General features: G+C 43.7%; 1 protein-coding gene across 16 annotated transcripts in view; it reads right to left on the bottom strand.

The window, feature by feature from the left end:
- MTSS1 (MTSS I-BAR domain containing 1) overlaps window positions 1–16,333 on the bottom strand; it is a 123,971-nt gene extending 107,638 nt beyond the window's left edge. For all 16 annotated transcript variants that reach the window (XM_030445751.1, XM_030445742.1, XM_030445737.1 and 13 more), the window contains exon 1: window positions 15,648–16,333. In XM_030445751.1, coding sequence (XP_030301611.1) covers window positions 15,648–15,719 — 72 coding nt within the window. In that variant the 5' untranslated portion in view covers window positions 15,720–16,333. The remainder of the gene's footprint in view (window positions 1–15,647) is intronic.
- Window positions 16,334–17,412: the final 1,079 nt, after the last annotated feature.

The following is a 17,412-nucleotide window of genomic DNA, read 5'->3' on the forward strand; positions in this document are numbered from 1 at the left end:
CAATGGATTTTTACAGATTTTCCAAATAGAGACACTGGGGGAAAATAGGGATTTCAATAGAAGCAGATAAAAGAAACACCTCACTTCAAATGGATGCAGCAAAACAAAACCTATTGCAAGTGGAGCACTATCACAACAAAATGTATAGAGAAACTCCCAAAACCAAAGTGTAATTCCCAAGTTCCCATTCGCTTTTTTTTTATAAAAAATAAGTGATTTTAAAAACCTTAACAATAAAGTCTGAGTTACCCATGAGACCACCTCAGAAGTTAACTCAGCAATCACCACCACAGTTGCCACTAAGATAAAAAACTTCCCCAACAGCTGTCCTGTAACTGCAAGACCTGCTTTGAAAACAGTCCCAAATGCCCCTGGAGCTGATTTCTGAGCTGAAGTTTGATAAAACAGTGTGGCATTGAGTGTTTGCAGTTTTTTAGGTGGTTTAATTCTTCTTGACTTCAGTTTTCCTGTAACCTTTACTGGCATTCTTTAAAATTGTGTTAAAAGCCCAAGTTTTCATTTAGAATATGAACACCACGCATTCTTGTAAGTTTTGATCTTTATCTTCCAAAGTTAAAAAAAAACCAAAATAAACAAGAAGTGCTGATTGTTAGGGGTGCAGAAATTCTAAAACTCATCCTTTTTAGAAAAAACAAACAAACAAACAAACAAAAAACTGTTAACTTGCTCTCTGCAGAGGAAGTGCAAATTTTCCGTTAGCAGCAAAGACTGTGGTAGAAAGAAACCTCATAATTTCCCTCTGATTGGAGTCTAGAGAGCAAAATAAAATATCTCTGCTTCCTTTAATAAAGGCATAAGATTTTCTGTTACCAGAGCAATGATATAATAAAACCCAGATAAGGCAGATCCTCAAGGCTAACATTACCCCAGCTCTGACTGGAAGTAGTTGCATGAAAGTACAGTTGCTTGTAGCAAACTCAATCCACCCTGATAAACTGCTCTGCTTTCTAAAAGTAGAGAGGACATGTTTTGCTCAGGGCAAAGACAGCTCCTTCCACCAGAAGCTGACAGCCAAATTCCAGCTCCTTGGTACACCCCAGCAAGGCAGCTTCCAGACATTCACTGAGAAGCCTCTTGGCAGTCTATGTATTTTTCAGCAAGGCTTGCAGGTTTTTTTTGCTTCAAAAAAGGCAGTGTAAAACAGGTGTTCATAAAAACCTCATTAAACCTACACACAAGGGGGACAGTGGGAATTACAGAAAGGGAACAAGAAAATAGCAGTTACCTGGGTGGCAAGACCTAGAATATAAAGTGCTTTGTGCTGTCAGACATTTAAAAAATGAAAGAAGCCCACCATTTGATTTAAAAGAGGAAAAAAAAAAAGACCCCAAAATAAAAACAAAAACCCACCCCATTTCCATTTCTTAAACCTATTAGTCTTACCAAAATCCCATTTCTTAATGTTTGTCTACATGCCATATATGCATTATACATGTTTATGCCAGGAGCCCTGGAAGCCCTGACAATTAGCAGCAGGGCCCAAGGCTTTACTGGATTCTTGAGCAAAATGTAAGCCAGCAAGCAATGGATACCAGAGCAGCCTGATTATATTTCCATCTCTGGAGTGTATTATCCAGCTAAACATGCTGGATGGCACACAGGAGATTGACACCAGCCTTGCATTTTGCTGCTTCACAAGTAAGCCTCAGACACTCCTAGCAAAACACAGCTCAGGAAGAAAACACAGACTGTTTTTTTTTTCAGTGGCCATGCTGTCCACAAAGCAAGCAAAATTGAAATAGTCACAAAGAATTTCCATGACTATTTCTTGTCTTTAAAAATGTTTTTCTCTTCAAGCCAAGCCTACTTAAATAGGCTTTAACAATCTCATTTTGAATAGTAGAAAAAGAGCTTTGTTTTTTTTTTAATGTAACAACTTATAACCTGGGGGGTGGGTTTGGTGTGGGTTTTGGGAGCTGGTTAAGGGTGTTTCTCTACTGTTAAACAAAAGGTTTCAGCAGTTTTGCTCCAGTGATCTGAATTCCCGAATTAACCTGCCAGCTTGTGAAATCATCTGTTTTCTGCAACTCTTAATTTTCCTCTAATAAAGAAATTAATAAAGCTGAAAATTAAGAGTTTATTCTACTTGTGTTCCAGTAGAATTTGCTTTCACCTTTCTCTCAAAAGCTCATCTCTCAAGTCTTGCACACAAATTGTCATCCCTTTAAGCTTTTTTTAAAAAAAACACCCAAAAAACAAAACAAAACAAAAAACCCCAAACAAACAAAAAAACCACCACCACTTTGACCAACATATTCCTGCTGAAACCCAAACCCCATCAATTCCTACCTAGAGCAGAAATTCACAATGCCTACCACTTACACAACCTAAATCTAGGACTTTATCCCATTACAACACCTGGTAAGCAAGGAAGCCATTTAGCCATGCTTGTGAGGACAAACCAAGGAGATGACACAGCAATCACACTAATGCTGTGTGTACTACAAAGCTGAAACACCACAGTGAGCAGCTCCTTCTCCAAGCCCCCTCTGTGTGCCACCCTGAGCACAGCAGCCCCGTTCTCAACCCGAGTTTCACCTCCACCTTTGCAAGAACAGTTCCTGTTTTGTCAAAGGGGCTGCCAGGAGAAACGTTTAATGGTGGCAGAAACCACACTCAAAAGGAACCATAAAACTTCAACCCTGATCCGATACATCTTACCTTCTCATTTCAAACACAAAGAAATAGCTGGTGGAACCCAATGTCTTTGTTCAAGAAGAGCTTTTGTTACGTAAAGCAACTTTCTGAAGAGTAATAACACAGTATTTTTCAATGTTGTGCCTCCCAGAGCTTCCTCTGCTCCTGCCATTTCCAATTTCAACCAGCTGATAAAGGAAATCAATTTTTTCCCCTTTAAATGTCAGGGTTACTCAAGCCCTGGCTTTATCTGTAAAAGCAGCAAGCCTCCTCCAGCCCTGCTCAGAGCAGAGCCACTACAGGAATCTGGGTCACAAATCCTCGTTTTAGCTCCTCGCAGGTTAAAGGAGGAATTAGTAATGGTGTGGCTTCGTTTAAAAGGTTTCTTGAAAATCGTTAATGGTTTAATTGAGAGACTATTTCCCCAAAAACAACTTTGGGCCCAATTATTTCTTCACCATTGGATGAAGAAATGTGACACGGGTGTTTCACCATTCCCATAGGGCACTCCATGGCGCCAGGTCCCCTCGAGCTGCTCAGCTGGGCCCAGCCCTCAGCTGCTTGCCCGCCAGTTAAGGTATGTTCATGGTAAGCCATAACATGACATTATCCTCCCCTGTTGCTTAAGTAGTCATTCTATAGATGATTAGTCACTTGATCTCAGGGCCAAGCTCCAGCTAATCTACACTGAACACAGGCAGGGAAACACCTTTCCACCTCAGGGCTGAAAAACAAAATGGTGCCTCGTGCCTGTCACCCATGCAGCAGGTCTGCAATTAGGGACATGAAACAACTTTCCCCCAGGGATAGGCCCTGCAGTGAGTGAAAGGCACCAGCTGAGCTGGCAAAGCACCTGCAAGTGTCAGACACCAACACCCAGACCCACCCATGTCCAGCCATAGCCATGGCTTCTGAGGACAGGTCCTCTCTGTCTGCACTGGGGTGGGAAGGAGAGGGGCACTTCTTCATTTGTGAAATGCCATCTGAAACCCAGATCCATGGGCATGGGCAGATGTTGTGATTTTTGTCAGTCTTCCTCTATTTTAAATCTACTTCATTGGCATTAAATTTCATCTTCCCCAGTGGAGACTTGTTTGTTCATGACAGTAAGTGGTTATTTCCTTGTCTTTGTCTCAGCCCATCTTATTTTGTCTCCCATACAGTTACGTAGGAGTGTGGGAGCAGCTGGGTGGGTGCCTGGCAGCACAACAGCATCCACCCATCACACCAGGGAAGAGCAGACAACACTCACTGACAGGCAGCTATGGAAGGAGTACTTAAACCCTGGATGGATGAAGAACCCCTTTTTTGTGTGTGAACCAGTATGGCCACCCTACAGAAACACAACACTACAGGAGATTCACTTTTCCCCTCCTTTCAGGCCAGCAATCCTGAAGTAGCAGTGAGAAGAGACCCAGATGAGAAATTCAATGATTTCTCAATAAAGGGAGGATAGACTTGTGGCAAAGAATACATTTACTGAAATTGTTATTGATTGCATTTAGCAGCAAGAATAGGAACCTAGATTGTTATGTTTACTTCAGATTAAAACTTATGTATCAGCAGTCTTGACAGTTTAAAACTGTTCTGTCACTCCTTGTGCTAAGAAGTTATGATTCTACTTTTTCCATTACAAGAAAAGACACTTCCTTCCCTTAAGAATTTATTTCCATGCACCACAACTCTCTCAGACAAGATGCATCACATCTAAAAAAACCCTGATAGTGTTCTTCTGAGTGCTTTCAATAATCAGGAAGGTTTCTCAGCCCTATTATCAGCTCTTGCTGGAACACAAAGGCAGTAGAAACAGTTCAGTATCTTGTTCACAGCAAAGACCTAGCTAAAATTTTGGGGCAGGGGGAGAGAGACAGAGCTGCTCTACAGTAAAGCGAATCTGGAATCCAATTTTGGTTGTTCCAGCTAAAGACACAGGAGAGAAAAGGGCAGTGTCTTGGTTTTGTCTCACCAGTTATCAAAAGCAAGAGCCATATGCCTTCCAGAAGAATACTGAACAGTGACTACCTGCAGACTTCAGTAAAATGAAAAAAACCAAAACCACTACACAGGCTACAGGAGTTAGGACTTCTCCACCTCAGTGTATTCAGCTATGCCCAACTAAGAAGCTGAGTCCCAAACATTCATCACTTTCTGCACTTCACACCCTAGTAACACATCCAAATGCCATACATCTATCTTTGGAACAAAAATTGTAACTTTGCTCCTGCACATGTCAGCACCCTTCCCAAAGTAAATTATGCTGAGAACAAAAGAATTTTATGCATTTGTATCAGCTTTCAGAATCACAAGGATTATTATGAATGTCTCATTTCTGTGGCATTCACTACACTGCCTCCAAGTTGCAGAGACTGTATTGTGCTAGACACCACACAAAGACACAGATGTTACACACAAATAACAGCCAGCAGAAGTATGTCTTGTACATAGGGACAATCACTTTTCCAAGGGGCCTTCAACAGGCAAAACCAGGAAAAGTAGAGGAGAAAGAGACACACACACAAAAAAACCCTTCAGGACAAAAGCAGGGGTTTTGGCCACATGGGAAGATGTGATGGTTGACAGTCAGTTTACCTTCTCAGCTAACATCTGGCATCTAACATCTTTTCTAGAAGAATCAGTAGTCAACCAGGGAAAAGGGCACTAGGAAAGCCACAACTGCAAGAGTTACAAAAGCTCTAATGCATAAGTTACAAGCACTAATGCATTCCTCTGTACAATCCACAGAATTTAACCAAGTCTGTGACTCATGAATAGGATTGCCTAGTCCTTTAATAAACCACAAAAGCTCCTGCAACACACAGACGAGCAGAGAATGAACATCATCTTACACAAAGCTCATAATTGCTCTTCACCATCCAAAAAATTCTGCCTGTTGGCTTTGTCTCTTTCTAGGTAAAAAAAAAAAATTAAAAATCCAAGAGCCTGTCTCACAGAGGTTTCTAAGCTGCATCTATTTCCCAATCACTCACCAAGACAGTCTCAGTCTTTCAGCAGACTGCAACTTGCATTTTGCCAGTGAGACAGACTTCACTCTTTATGAAGACTGAGGTGTACACAACATCTGTTCAATGACTTCTTTATTTCAATTTATCTTATTTCAAATACACAGAATCCAAGAATGGCTTGCATTGAAAAGGACCTCTAAAGGTCATCTAGTCCCCACTGCCATAAGTTGGGAAATTTTTCAATAGATGAGGCTGCTCCAAGTCCCCTCAAAACTGACCATGAATACTTCCCATGATGAAGCATCCACAGCATCTCCAGGCAACCTGTTTCGCTGTCTCACCACCCTCATTGTAACAATAATTCTTCCTTATGTCCAATCTAAATCTACCCCTTGGATGTACTCCCTATTTCTTGTCTTTAATACAAAACCAGAAGTGAATCAACAAAGTCCCAGTTCCAATTTCAAGAGCATCCCATAGACTGCTGTTGTCCATTGGCTGTTTTCCAGTGGTGCAAGAATGGAAAACAATCAGTTTTACTTGCAATAGAGAAGTTCCAGGTTGGACAATCGATCCAACTGTAAGATCAGTTAACAGGCAACTCTGAAAGGTCAAGGAGCTTCCTTTCACTGGAACTGTTTAAGGAATATAAACACATTTATACAGAGGTCTTCTAGGAAAGTGTGATAGTCCCACAAGGCAAGGAAAGGAGCTACCTGACTGCAAAGTCACTTCTGTCTTCCTAAGCTGAAGGTCTTGCCATGAACAGGGAAAGTTTGAGCCTAGCTCCAGCAGCAAAAGGGACTCTCAACTCATGCAGAATGCTTGCTGGGCCAGGAATAAAAAGTCATCAATAACAAAAGAGAATACATTAACTTCACGAGATTTCTCTGCAAGAGGTGAACACACAGATTTCTGAATGGAAGATGAGACAGGTACAAACTCAGGGTTTGAGAGATTATAGCACATGCAAGTGAAAGTAAAAGCATGTCTAAGATAGATTGTCATTTAACCTGTAACTACCCTTGAGGAAGGAAAGCAGAGGTAATTAAAATCAAAGCCTTGTCTCCATACATTTATTTCCACTATATCTGCTGCTTGTTTAGGTAACACCAGGATTAGAAATGAGTTTCCCTCAGCATGCACAGTATAAATAGGCATGCCAAGCTTTGCTTTCGCAAGGTGATACATTATCACAACCAAGTAGGTATTTCTTCTATGCATAGCAAAACCCACTAATTTAGTATTTTCAAATCTGTTTGGTTTTCAGTATAAACAAAGCACTAGGAAAAGGAGAAAAAACATATAATGGTATAATATCCTGGGAAAGTCAAGGCTCAAATCCTAACAGAAAAATCCATAAAAGGGTAATAACCCTAGTGGGGGAAAAGCACATATATATCAGTTACCTCTACATTCCCAAAACCATCTGAAGAACTCTAAACATTGTCTGGTACTCCAAGCACTGAAGTGCAGCAATTCTCACCAAGAACACAGGTATTTATTAGACCTCACTAACCATTTGAAGAGGGAGGGAACCTAGGTCTGGTACCATTTTGTTGCTAGAGAACTAGAGTGTTTATTTTGTATTATAAGAAAGCCTGAACTACGCTAACTCATATTTAAACATCACCCCAGTGGAGGATTATCAGTTATCCCATGTTTATGACTGCAATTTGTAGAGCAAGACTCTGTAAAAACTCATCCCCCTTGGTTGCCACATGGCATCATGGCTTACAGCCCAACCCATGGGCCTCTTTACAACATCAGTAAGGGACCACATCAAACCTGTACTGTCCACAGCCCAGTTTCACAGTTTGTAAGATGAAGAAACTCATCTCTGAAGCAGCCACTTCATGGTTTAAGTCTAAGATTGGGTAATCAGCAAACAAAAGTTATACTCATACAGTGAGAAAATACATCATGCATAAACATACAGTCTCTCCCTCTCTAAACACAGGAAGTTTTTCAGAAGAGGGAGAGGGGAAAGAAAAAACAATGAGCCACAGCTTCTAGAGACCTTTTATCCCATGCTACATTTACAAAGTTGAACATCAAGTAGTCTTCCAGAGGAAGCATTTAGTTCCACATTCTTCCCTGCAGGTCTAAACAAGTTTGCAATTTGAAAAGCAGATTTCTCCTCAGAGACTCATCAATACTGCCTTTCATCCACTCAGTCATTAAGTGGTCACTGTGCATACTCAGCAGCTATTTCATAAACCCACGGAATTTCGGCTGGATCAAAACAACGACAATTAATAAATCAGGAGGTGCTCAATTAAAGTTAATGCCTATACAGGACAGCCTCAAGCCTACAACCCCTTGTTGGTAATGCCACCAACACCACCAGGCTCTCATCACTACTTGCCAGCTAAGGAGAAACCTTTATTTCTGAGCACTGGTTTCTCGATCTCAACTCAGATCTCAACTTTATCACACAACCAGTCAAAACAATCCCTAGGACACAACTAGGGGCAGCATCTAGTGCCAAAATACTGACAAGTATCTCAGTTGACAGCAGCTAGGCAGCAAAGGTTTTGGAGCTTTGGCTCTTGGCAGACAGTGAAGTGCAACTATGCTTGTCACAGGCTACTTTCCATTTTACTCATGAGAAGAGAAACCATCACTTTCAAGCTTCAAGTTAAACACTTGTTTTGCTCAGGGACAGTGAGCAACCATGAGGTTTGCTCACCGGCAGTTTTGTTAGGTGGTATCTCATCAAAATAAGCTTTATTAGTAAAAATCCAAACAAATAAATCCACTGCACAAAGGGCTTCAGAGACACCACAAAGCACACATGACTTCCGTGAAAAAACAACCCCTCATGCTCAGATGGGAAGCATGGTGGCAGCTTATGTAGAAATCAAAAGAGGAACAAATCTGAACCATTTTGTACCACAAACCAAATGTCTCTAGTTACATACTCATTGCTAGCATTGCGCTCACCAACACAACTTCACTCCTGCAAGTGTTCCTTCCCAATCTCTATCAGGGGAGGTTTAGGTTAGATACTAGGAAGAAGTTCTTTACAGAGAGAGTAATCAGGCATTGGAGTGGGCTGCCCAGGGAGGTGGTGGATTCTCCATCCTCCATCCCTGGAGGTTTTTAAGAGACTGAATGTGGCACTCAGTGCCATGGTCTGGTAACCACAGTGGTAGTGGATTAAGTGTTGGACTTGATGATCTCAGAGGTCCTTTCCAACCCAGCTGATTCTATGATTCTGTGATTCTAAAACTATCCAAGGCAATTTGTTAAATGATGTTTATTCACCAGCTAGCATTCTAGAATTAAAATGAATTACCCAACGCTTCTGGTTGTTGACCAGAGAGTGAAAAATACAGAACTCACAAAACCTCACAAGCCAGACAAACTCTTCATGATCCACCAGCCTATGGTTAAGATGCTCCCATCAGACTTCTCCACTAAAAAAGTGAAATCTCCTGTAATTTCAGCTATAGAATAGGGGTTCAAGACACTCAGGTTGAGAGATAATCAGTTATTTTTAGATCAGCACCTACAAAACATTGGGTTATCACAGGGAGGGAACAGGAATATAAAGTAGTAGCAACAAATGGTGTATATGTACATGTAGAAGCATTTATTATACTGGAAGCTTAAAAACCATCCCCTCATTAACTCTGTGCTCTACATGAACTCAATTCCTTCTTGTCCTAGGGGAAAGGAGTAGAAGTCACTGAACCTGCAGTCATAGCTTGCCTTTCTGTAAAATGGGAGCCATTCTTTGGAGCTAAGTCACACAGCACTTTGAAGATGAAAGATGCTATGGTCTTAACCACAAAGCTACCAGACATTTTGACTCCAATCCTTCGAAACATCTCAGCATTCAAGCTATCTCACAGCTCAGGAGGAAGGAGTCAGTAAACATCCTTAAAGGTCAGCACAGATGTCAATGAACAGTGCAGTGCTCGGCACCTTACAGCATCAAGGCAGACAATTTTGAATTGGAAAAGATATACTTGATGAGGAAAATGCATTTCTATAGTAGCCTCTTTGTAGTACCAACTCTCACCTCTCTGTACCCATCTTCATGTTCTCTGAAGTAGACCAAATAAAAAACCAGAACAACTTCTGCAGGCAGCTCCTTTTCCGTTTTCTGCCATGTAATCCTTTTAACTCATCTTCAAGACCATGTCTTTAGGTGAACTATGAACCTTAGAAATTTTTCAGAAGCTGAAAACACAGGCTGTTAAGCAGAAGATGCTATTACAGATTCATCAGAATACTCCAACTTTAGCAACTTCTGTACTTGAAAAAAAAATCATAGGAAAAAAAAAGGTTTTTTTTTTGAAGTATTTTCTATCAAGGATTTTGGGACAGCTTATGCATACTCAGAACTGAGGAAGGAAGAAGCAAACTCCTGAATATCACCCTCTGTTAGGTATTAACCAGTGCTGAGCCTGTAATTACACAAACTTCTTGTCCTCCAACATTTGTTCAGTCAATTGTGTTTCATGCAGCAATGCACAACTCCTTCCACACTTACAACCTCTCAAACCCTATTATGCAGCCCTTGGCATCCTGCCAGATCCAAAAGGAGTACTTTTGCAAGACACAGAAAACCCTTGCCCTGGGTATGCCACAGAATACACCAGCCTCATACACACTTCTCCAGCAAATGCTCAGCAGCTGTATGAATTGGTAACACTACATGAGAGTATTTGGATAAAGGAAGAATGTGTACCTAAAAGATAAATTGTGGATAAGTTCCTGGCCATGCCCCGTTGCATAAACCCCAATATTTAAGCAGGCATGTGACGGCTCTTTCCTGCACCATCATTCAGCCCACAACAATCCCTCCCCCTCCAAGGTGTTTACAGAAAGACATTGCAGCTGTTAAGAAAAAGGCAAGGAATTTCAGTGTACACAAACCAACCATTTCAGCAATTAGGTTTTTGGAGGCAGAAAGGCTAGGAAATCAGTGCAGCCATGTCCAAAAATACCTTAGTGGTAAAATCTTTAAGAAAAAAAATTAAGAAAAGCTGCATAGAACGGAAATGAACTCGTTTCATGCTTTTTTGGGGAGGGGGAGGAGGAGATGTTGACTTGCTAGGTTTGTAATGAATCAGTTGCCCCAAATACCATAATGCAAGAGACATTCCAGTGCAACACAGAATGCACAGGAAAGGTAGGACAGAGATGCTCTTTCCTCTCCAAGTCTAGTACCTGCCTGTTTGACATGGAACATTGCTGTTTCTTTGCAATAGTTCTCATCCTCAACAGCTGGATTGAAACCAGATCTTAAAATCACTGAACATTCACAACCTCTACAGAGATCCCAAGCTTCACATAAAGCCCAGCTGCAGAAGAGCTGTCATATTATGACATGTCAGGGTAAAAGAAATTTGAGCAGATTCTCTGATACGTGCAGGCTGTGCCTTGGATTAACACAAATGCAGAGGGCTTGCAGCTGTACTTGCTGTAGTAACTGTCTCAGCATTTCTATTTGTTCCAACAAATATTTTTCCACTCAGTTTATATTATTTGTGTGAACAGCACAAGGCCATGACTTGCAAGCAAATCAGGCCCACTTAACAAATGGCTCTTAATCCTTGATGTGACTACCCCTGGCTCCATCTTCCAAAATAACAAGATTAAAATGCCAGTTTTCACTGGTCACTTCCTAACAGGAGATAAGAAGGTACAAAAACATAGATGTTTCTCATGACCAGGTATTTGTGTCTTTTTCTTCTGCTTTGACCAACAGCTTTGCCTGGCTGAAGGCAAAGGCACACCACCTTCTCATCCAAGGAGAGCAATCTCAAGCAATGGAAAAAAGGCAAGGGTTCACCTCCTTTATAGCATTAAAACAGAGGTTGCTGCCAAATGCAAAAGGTTGATTTCTATTGAGTTTTCAGGTAAAAGGTTAAAAATGAGGCATATAAACTTAAAAGACTTTCTAACCTTTTCTAAAATGTCACTCATCCTTCAGGAACCGCGTTTTTGTCCACCCACAGGACAATGTTTGCAGTCCCTCTCATACCTGCATATCCCTCACATGAAGGATGCAAGAGACCAATTAGTAATCTGCAGTAGACCCATAAAATTTTAGTTTATACTAAGTGGGAGGATTTACTAAGTCACAGGCAAAGCGTGTTGGTTCAACTGCTCTTTACTCATCCTCCTTCATGCCCACTCCCAGGATGCTTGGTGCCTACACACACAGGAAGCATCTGCCCTGCCAAAACACATGCTGGCAGAAGAGGCAAAACAAATAAGGAATGTGCAAAAAGGAAAAGAACTGACATCAAGCAAGTGATGAACTACATACACGGCCAATTTCAACGTTTTCAGAGGTGTTTTCTTGTTTTCATTTTTCCTTCAAGATAGTGACTAAAAGGAATATAAAATTAAAACTCAGAAAGAAATACAGAATTGAAGAGAACCTGCTCTGCATGAGAAGACAAGATCTTTTGAAACCCATCCACAAAAGGCTCTCCCAAAATTATCTGCACTGATTTGCTCTGCACTACAAGAAATATCAAAATTAACACCACATTACAGCATCTCATTTTTCAGTTGCCAGAAATGAGTTCAGATCAAATACTTTCTTCCCACAGGGAGCTACAAAAAGTATGCTGTGTTCAAAGAGAAATGGCACAGCTTTCAAAGTGAGCACACAAAACTACTCCTCCAAGGGGACATAGATGTTTTATTTTCTTTTATAAACCTTGATTGCTTTGAGAAAGATCTTGCATAAGAGTATAACAAATAATAAAGCATCTCACACTCAGTGATGTATCACAGGAAATACCCAGGCAGTGACAATGGACCAGAACTTAAGGATAGGATGGGCAGACTTTTTTCCAGATGTATGATTCTTTATCTGATCACGAAGCATGGAACCCCAAACCTATAGTACAATGGCCAAGTGCAATTCCCATACTGGACTATCCACAAAACTCTGACACCATGCACATCACGTACTACTCAACCCTTATTTTGCATGGGAAGACGTGGACTTCCTTGTCAGGAGGCTGAAGATGTACATTTAAGCACTGCATAAATGGGATGCTTATTATCCACTCTTACATTTAACTCAATGACAGCAGTTATCTAAATCACTTAGCTTTATGTTGAATTATTTTTGAGCTTGCTTTGTTGAGTATTAGCAACAATACTGTATTTGGTAGAAGATGGAGAGAAACATAGGGTTTCTGGAGAAAATATTAAAGGCAGTTCAAGAGACCACAGCTAGCAAGAGATAATCTTACAATCAAAAAACATGATGTGTTAGTCACACGAGCATAAATTGCCCTCATTAAGTTTCAAAGTTAACATGGTATGGAGTCAAAGGGAAACAGTCACATTACTCAGGATTGCAATTCCAGTTTCTGTAACCTTGTCAAGATCATGGAAATCTCAAAATTAACAAGAGGCACACCTGAGCTAGCTCTGTGTCTGTGTGAATACGTTAGTCCACGTGTACTGTGCCTTCATCATCTCACCTACAGCACCCATCTGCATCGACTGGCAGGACTTCAGAGTAATTTCAATACACAGTTCATTACCCTACCATCTTTACAATTAAGTTGAAGGCAGCAATACATATGATAAAAAGAACCTGCAAATTACTGAGTTAAAGAAAAAAAAAAAAGAAAGGAAAAAAAAAAGTGAATGCTGCAGCAAACCTCTCAGCACTGGAGGGCATGTGGGGCCTTGATCACAGCCTGTGATGAGAAACAGGCACAGATAGAGCACTTGGGTATGCGTGGGCAGGCCCCTACGCAGCGTCTCCAAGATTCTGCCAAAAGCCTGCCCACATAGACCTGACTATGTGAAACAGCACTTAAAATGCTAATTTTCACTTTACTACTAAAGGCATGATGAGTTGAAAGGTTCTGGTTAGCTGTCAAAAACCAGCTAGTTTTTTCTTCAAAATCGTCACGATCCTTTGTGCACAATTCATGCATCTCATTAGCTGTGTGGCATTAGCTGCACCAAACTGAACTACAGGTGAAATTTATTTGTTCTATTCATGCTAAATAAGAAGCAGGGATTTTAAACTGTAACAACCACCACACTGCTAAGGATCTACTGCCATTCCTTTCAAACCTTCCCCTCCACTCCCCCAAATAATTGCCAGTTCACAAAACAGGTTCCACTGCTATGGTGAATTAAGAAAAAATATTCACACCTGTGCCCATCTCCATAGGTTCATGTCAACATGGTTCTGATAAGCAGAATTCCCATGCAAGTAATAATGTGCAATGAAAAAAATAATAAAAAAAAATATTCACAAAGTCCCATTTGCCTAATAGCAAGAAAAATCAAATACATCACTTATGGAAGGAAGCAGAGAATAAACATACTTGGTGTCCCTCTGTGCTGAAACCCAAAACCGCACTTCATCTGGAACAGAACATCTCCTGTGTTCCCTGCACAGCCCACTACAATAATTCCAGGATCTGTGAACATTTCCTGTCTTTTTTTTTTTCTTTTTTTGAGGGCTGCTGTCTTATTTGAAAGTGCACTTATTACTAAAAATACAAAGGGGCTGAAAGACCACGAAACATCACCTCCAGGACTGCAGCATTGTCTTGACAGATACACTCCCCCCTCCTCTCTGCAATCTGCCTGCTCTTGACAAACCATGCTTTTAATTAAATGCCTCCTAAGATCTGTTGAAAGTGCATATGAACCCTTGCCAAAAAATAACTTCTAGTGAAAACGGCTTCTCAAGCCCCCCCCAAAATACACTAGTAGTCATTCAGCTCTGCCAGACTCCCTCTGAGAGCAGAGCCCGTTCTCCTCCACCAGTACCTGGAGGCTCTTTCTCCCGCAGCCCTCTCTGCTCATCAGCCCTGCACTGATTAAAACACCCAAAGAAATCCCGTGCCCCTGGCTGGGAGAAGAGCAGCATGCACGATTGCTGCCTTTAAATTATGGCGGTCCCCCCCCCATTATTTGCCGCATCCCTCAACATCTTCTGTCAACTGCATCCTCCCCAGCCGGCCCTGAGAGTAAGACAAGCTGCCCTTGTCCAGGGGAACACTGCAGTATTCTGCAGTATGGCCGTGTGCTGGAGGCAGGGCAGCTCGGCCCTGGGGTTTGGGGGAGGCATGACTGGCAGAACACAGCAATGCTTTTACGCTATTTATTTCCACGAGCAAAGGGCGGGAGGCACCCCACTCATCCAAAGAAACCCTGCAGACGTGCCCTTGGCTGCCAGGAATAGATCAGGAGCGCCCCTCTCAAAGGGACCCTTTGGCAGAAGGGGTCGGCACAGCCCGAGATATCTGGTGGCTGGTAGAGAGCAGAGACCCGGCAACTTGAGACCTTTACATTCATGGACAGAAAGAAGCAAATGCCACCTCCGTGAGCATGAAAATAATACCACATAGCCAACTGAGCAGCAATTTCAATCCAGGCATGCATCAACTTCTGGGCATCTCCAGGATTATATTTTTTTCCATCGCGCCCATCAGCATGGCACAGAAATCCCTACATTGCCCTTCCCAGCCCCACCCCACGCCTGACATGCACCGTGCCCATCTCTGCACGACGCTCCTGCCTCGCGGCATTTATTTTGCTAGCGATCTGACAGCCTAAAACAAGGAAAGAAAAAAAAAAAGGTGGAGGACTAAAAAAAAACAAACCACAAAAAAACAACAAATTAGGAAAAAAATATTTCAAAAAAATTTAAATGAGAGAGGTTGGGAAATGTTGACCCTGGTGCACGACAACAGCTTGAATGTTTGAGCAGGAGAGACAGAGGAAGAGAGAGGAAGGAGAGATGGTGTCTGCCCTGCAAGCAACGCGAAAGCCCCAAACCACAGGGCTGAAGCCTTCCCCAGGAGCCCCTCTCCAGGCTGCTGCCACCGGCGGGGACACGGATCCAGCGTTCGGGGCAGGGGCCCCGCAGCAGCGGCCCAGGGCCGGGGGGTGGGAGGTCAGCACCACCGCCCCTCCCGATGCGGCTGCACCTCCTGTTGCAAAGTTTCCCCGGGCCAGGCGGAGAGAGGCTCCCTCTCACCTGCCCCCCCAAAAACCCCTCCCGTCTCTTACCTTCATGTCGCTTATGATGGTCTGGAAGAGCCCTCCGAGCGCACTACACTCCTTCTCTATCACAGCCTCCATTTTTCTCGCTCGAGACACTGGAACAGGCAGAAACTGCTGCAATTTCACTACTAAGCTGAAGAAATATTAGACACCTCAGTTCCCACCTCACGGGGGGAGGAAAAAAAAAAGCCGGAGGAGGGCAACAAGCCAATATAGGCAGCAAGGGCAAAAAAAGGAAACAAATCTCAAATACACCTGAACCCCACTCTACCTACACTTTAAAAAAATGAAATACGGGGAAGAAAATAGAATCCAGTGCTAGCGGCGGCTCTCTCCTACACAGACCTCCCCGCCCCGCTGCGGAGCGCCGGGGGCCGCAGAGCCGAGCGGGTACGACCCTCGCAGGCAGGGGCAGCCGCAAAGCCCATCGCTGCACCACGGCTCCGACCGGCTGCCACGGCCACCCGCGTCCCCGGCACTCTCAGGGCAGGGGGAGCCCGCAGCCCGCCAGCCCCGCGGCGCCGGGCAGATGCGCACGCACACACCAAAAAAAAAAAAAAAAAAAAGGAGGGGGGGGGGGGGGGGGGGGGAAGAAATCTCTCTATATATTTATATTGAAAGAGGCGCGATCCCGCGCTAAGGCGCCCCTGGCAGCGCAACCCAAGGGCTCCCTGCCCACCCCGACACACCCGCCTTGCAGCTAATGCACCCGACCCGCTGCCGGCCCTCTCAAGAACGCCCGACCCGCCCGCCCCCTCCCGCTGCCCGCGCCCGCCCCCTGCCCGCCCGGAGTGCTCCGCCTCCCCCGGCCCCCCCGCGCGTCACCAGCGCGGCCAATGATTGGCCCCGCGCCGCCGATGGGCGCCGGGGCCGCGGGTTCGCGCCCTGGTGCCGGCGGGCGCTGCCGGGGTGACAGCGGAGCCTTCCCGGGGTGGGGGGGCAGAGGCGGCGGGGCCGGGGTGGTGGGTCGGGTCCCGGCCTTCAGGGTAATTGCCTCTTTCACTGTTAAGCGTTCGCCCAAGAAGCTGTGATTTTTCTGGTGACGTTCGGAGAAATAGCCCAAATCCGGCGGTTTCTTGTGAAAAACATCTGCCTCAGCCCCCAGTTTTGGAACATCTGAGCTGCAAGTACTGAGCGGCGCTACACACGCAAGGGAAGAGAGAACACTGGCAGCAGCTTTGATCGTATGTTGTGTGGGGCTGGTTTTTCACCCTGTCTCACAAATGCACGACTGTATTTAAGGGTGTTAGCGGAAGGTACAAAAAACACCTTTGTTTGGTTTGTGTTTTTTTTTTTTTTTTTAAACCAGTTGCTTTTTCACATCGTGCCAAATGCTGCAAAGCACTGCGATCAAAATGACGTATTCGTGCACAGCCCGGTTGTGGCTCATGTCCTGCAAACGCTGCTGGGGAGCTCACCCTGGGGCCGTCAGCAGCTCGGGCTAAAGGCACGGAGGGTCCCTCGGTCTCTCCACTGCACCGAAACCAAGCACATCCTCACCTGTTCTGAGGCCTGAGGATCCTGCTGCTGCTGCTAACCCCAAGGGAACTGCACTCCCGGGCAAGCAGGCTGCATGGCTGTGTAGTTTAGTAAGAGCCAGATGTAGAACCTGGAAAAGGTAAATACGGAAGAATTTCGACCTGGAAGTGTGTGCAGGTCTGTCTTCACGTGTACATACACAACCACGGCTGAGAGGAAAGTTTGGAAATTGAAGTTATTAAAATGTCTCTAACAAGCTCCTTCTGAGAAGAGCTAGTTTCCACACCACCAT

This window comes from Calypte anna, chromosome 2 (assembly GCF_003957555.1).
Source record: "Calypte anna isolate BGI_N300 chromosome 2, bCalAnn1_v1.p, whole genome shotgun sequence".
Classification (NCBI taxonomy): Eukaryota; Metazoa; Chordata; class Aves; order Apodiformes; family Trochilidae; genus Calypte; species Calypte anna.